General features: G+C 46.9%; 1 protein-coding gene across 1 annotated transcript in view; it reads right to left on the reverse strand.

The window, feature by feature from the left end:
- Positions 1–433: 433 nt before the first annotated feature.
- The window catches only part of LOC110287895 (intelectin-1a), a gene marked incomplete at its 3' end in the record, with an annotated part of 5,492 nt that continues 2,852 nt past the window's right edge, over positions 434–3,073 (reverse strand). The window contains exons 2-5 of the mRNA XM_029473771.1: positions 2,815–3,062; positions 2,350–2,508; positions 1,779–1,899; positions 434–537 (exon numbers count right to left, since the gene is read on the reverse strand). Of these exons, the coding sequence (XP_029329631.1) occupies positions 434–537; positions 1,779–1,899; positions 2,350–2,508; positions 2,815–3,006 (576 nt within the window). The remainder of the gene's footprint in view (positions 538–1,778; positions 1,900–2,349; positions 2,509–2,814; positions 3,063–3,073) is intronic.

A 3,073-nucleotide genomic window follows, 5' to 3' on the forward strand; every position in this document is an offset into this window, starting at 1 on the left:
ACCAAACAGCAGCAGTGGATTAGAAATTTGTAATGTTGACTTCGGCCTTTTACAAGATTGGATATTTGTTTCTAGACAGAAGTTCTGATCCCTGAGGTCACATACATGCTCACACTATTATGACAATCTGCCATGCTCAACACACACTGAAAAACTCAGTCTTACTCACAGACTCCTTTTTTCTCTAATAAGACTCATGAGAAATGGCTCAACAATTCAGACCACTTTCTGCTTTTGCAGAGGATCTCAGTTCTGTTCCCAAGCACCTATGTCAGGCATGTCACAAGCACATATAACTCCATTTCCAGGAAATATGACACCTTCTTCTGGATTCCAAGGGTACATGCACACACATGCATATACATTCACACAAACACACAGGTATATACATAATTTAAAATAATAAAATAAATAGTATTTTTAAAAGACTCACATGTTCAGTATTACATCCAGTGACCCTCACGCCAGCACACAAGGCACTGGCTGCTCTCTCATTATTGAACACTCTGAACTGAACATATCCTGCTGTGAATTCATCTGAAAACAAAAGGAAAAAAAGCACTCAAGGAAGGGTACAGGAATAGTTCTCTTAAGGTCAATATTGAGATTATAAGTGCAAGGCACAGGTTCTAGATCAACACATTTGAAACACTGGTGGCAGCTACATGGTGGTGCATACTTTTCGTCCCAGCACTTGGAAGGCAGAGGCAGGCTGATCTCAGAGTTCAAGGCCAGCCTGGTCTACAGAATGAGTTCTAGAATAACCAAACCTACACATAAAAACCCTGTTTCAAAAACTGAAAAGAAAGAAAGAAAGGAGGAAGAGACAGGGGGAGGGAGGGAGAGAGAGAGAAGAAGGCAAGGAGGGAGTGAGGGCGGGAAGAGGGGAAGAAAGAGAGAAAGAATTAAAGAAGGAAGGAAGGGAAGGGGAAAAAGAAAGGGAGAAAGAAAGAAAGAGATAAAGAGGAAGAAAGAGAGAATAAAAGAGAAAGATAGAATGATTGACTGACTAGTGGAATGTGACACCTCCGTGACCCATGGCTGAAGCATCCCACAAACAAATGTAGCCAGGAGGGGCCTTTTTCAAGCCCCAGAGCCCAGGAGTTAGTATTCAAAAGACCCCAAACTGCTGAAGGCTTCTATGAAGATAAACAAAGGAAGAGAGCACTGACCTCCGAGGGACAGTCACAGCAGCTAGCCAGTATATTGACTCTGCTCATTTTAAACTATTATATGCCAACCATTAGTAATAAGAGCTTGAAATTACACAGCATAGGCTCAACCTCTATGAGGGGTAAGTGCCATCTTTGCACTTATATCAAACAACACAATAGTCACCCCTCACAACAGAAATCTAACTCTATTTTGTTTCTGTTGTTCTCCTTCTTTTGTTGTTGTTTTTGTTGCTGCTGTTGTTGCTGCTGTTTTGCAGCACGAACGTGGACCTGGCCTATCCCTGAGAAAGCAGTGGATGGTATAAGGATTGCTAGAAGTCGATTCTAGAGCTAAGGTTCCCCAGTGCAAAAGCCAACTCTCCTGCTTATCCCCTGTGCTCTCAGCCAAGTTCCTGAACCTTCAGTGCTCCAGTCTCCTGGTCTGTAAACTGGGTTAGTTATAGTTCAGAGCTCAAGGGTAATCATGCAAATGAAGTGAAACAAAACACAAACATTCACACAAGAAGAGCAGGCTGCAGTGGTTGGTAAAGGACTGCTACTAATCATAACGGAATTGATCATCCATGTCCTGCAGAGAGTTCAGAGGAGCATTAATAGACTCACTCTGTCCAGAGGGGGAGTAATAAGAGGCTGTCTTCTGAGCATCACCAAAGTCATAGACCACAGGTACTGCTGGGCCATTGTCAGTCCAACACTTTCCTTCTCCATATTTCACCGGATACTTCTACAAAGAAGAAAAGAAGGTACTGGGTAAGGACTACAGCATTGGAACTTCCATGATTGCTGTCCTGCCTGGAGAAGCATTGCACTGGACCAGTAACTGAGACTGTTTCCAAAGCTGTCAGACAAGAAAGATTCCCTTCCTATGTCTCTCCCTCTCCCTCTCCACCTCCACTTCTCCCTCTACCCCTTCCCCTCCCTCTCTCCCTGTCTCCCTCTCTCCCTCTCCCCCTTCCCCTCCCGATCGCCCCCCGTCCCCCTCCCCTCCTCTGCTTTCTACATATCCCTTCCCCTTCCCTTCCTTGGCTCAAATGGCCTAAGAGAACCATCATTATTCTTTAGAGTTAGGGAAATATGGGTCACAAGCCTGTGGGGTGATGATTCCTGCCCAACCTCAAACACCTGCCTCTCTCCACACCCATGAGAAGAAGCCTCAGCCAGTAGTTTTGAGTACCTGGTAGAGGCCAAACAGATTATGGCCCAAGTGCTGCAGGAAGCCAGTGAAGGTGCGGTACCTCAGCAGGGAGCTTTTCCTCCAGTTGTGCAGGGGACTATTGTTGGGCACATGCCAGATGCCCAGGTTCTCTGCCTGGATGTCAAAGTAGCCAGGGTTCTGGAAAGCAACCAACACTGAGTCTGACCAGAGCAGGAGAGTTCACTGAGCAAAAGACCCATATGCACAGTGCTCAGCAGAGCTGACCTCTCTGGGCTCCAGCCATGCTCAGATACCCCCATTTCCAAGCATAATGGTCCCACTGCCACCACCTACTTACCTTTGAGCCTAGATGGGTGAGTTTGGGATTCAGGATCAGTATTTTTCACTCCTTCATACCTATGCCCTTCCAGCCCTTTCCCTGGCATGCTTGAGCCACACTCACATCCTCACACTTTCCCAGCATGGACCAGAGAGGGGACCAACCTTGTAGTCATCACTTGTGGCACCCTCTGCAGACCCAAAGGTGTTGTAGTTGGCCCAGTTGCCATCCCCCTCTGGGTAATCATCTCTGTTGCCTTGCTGACTGGACCAGCGATCGCCCACAGTGCACTTCCCACGCATGTTGTTCTCGTGCACACTAGCCACCAGGGTCCAGCCACCACCTGCAGTGGTCATGTCACAGAAGGTCTGGTAGATGACACCATTCTCCGTGCGCAGGAAATAGAGGCCATCTGTGGAGAGA

Source organism: Mus caroli, unplaced genomic scaffold, assembly GCF_900094665.2.
Source record: "Mus caroli unplaced genomic scaffold, CAROLI_EIJ_v1.1 scaffold_14623_1, whole genome shotgun sequence".
NCBI lineage: Eukaryota > Metazoa > Chordata > Mammalia > Rodentia > Muridae > Mus > Mus caroli.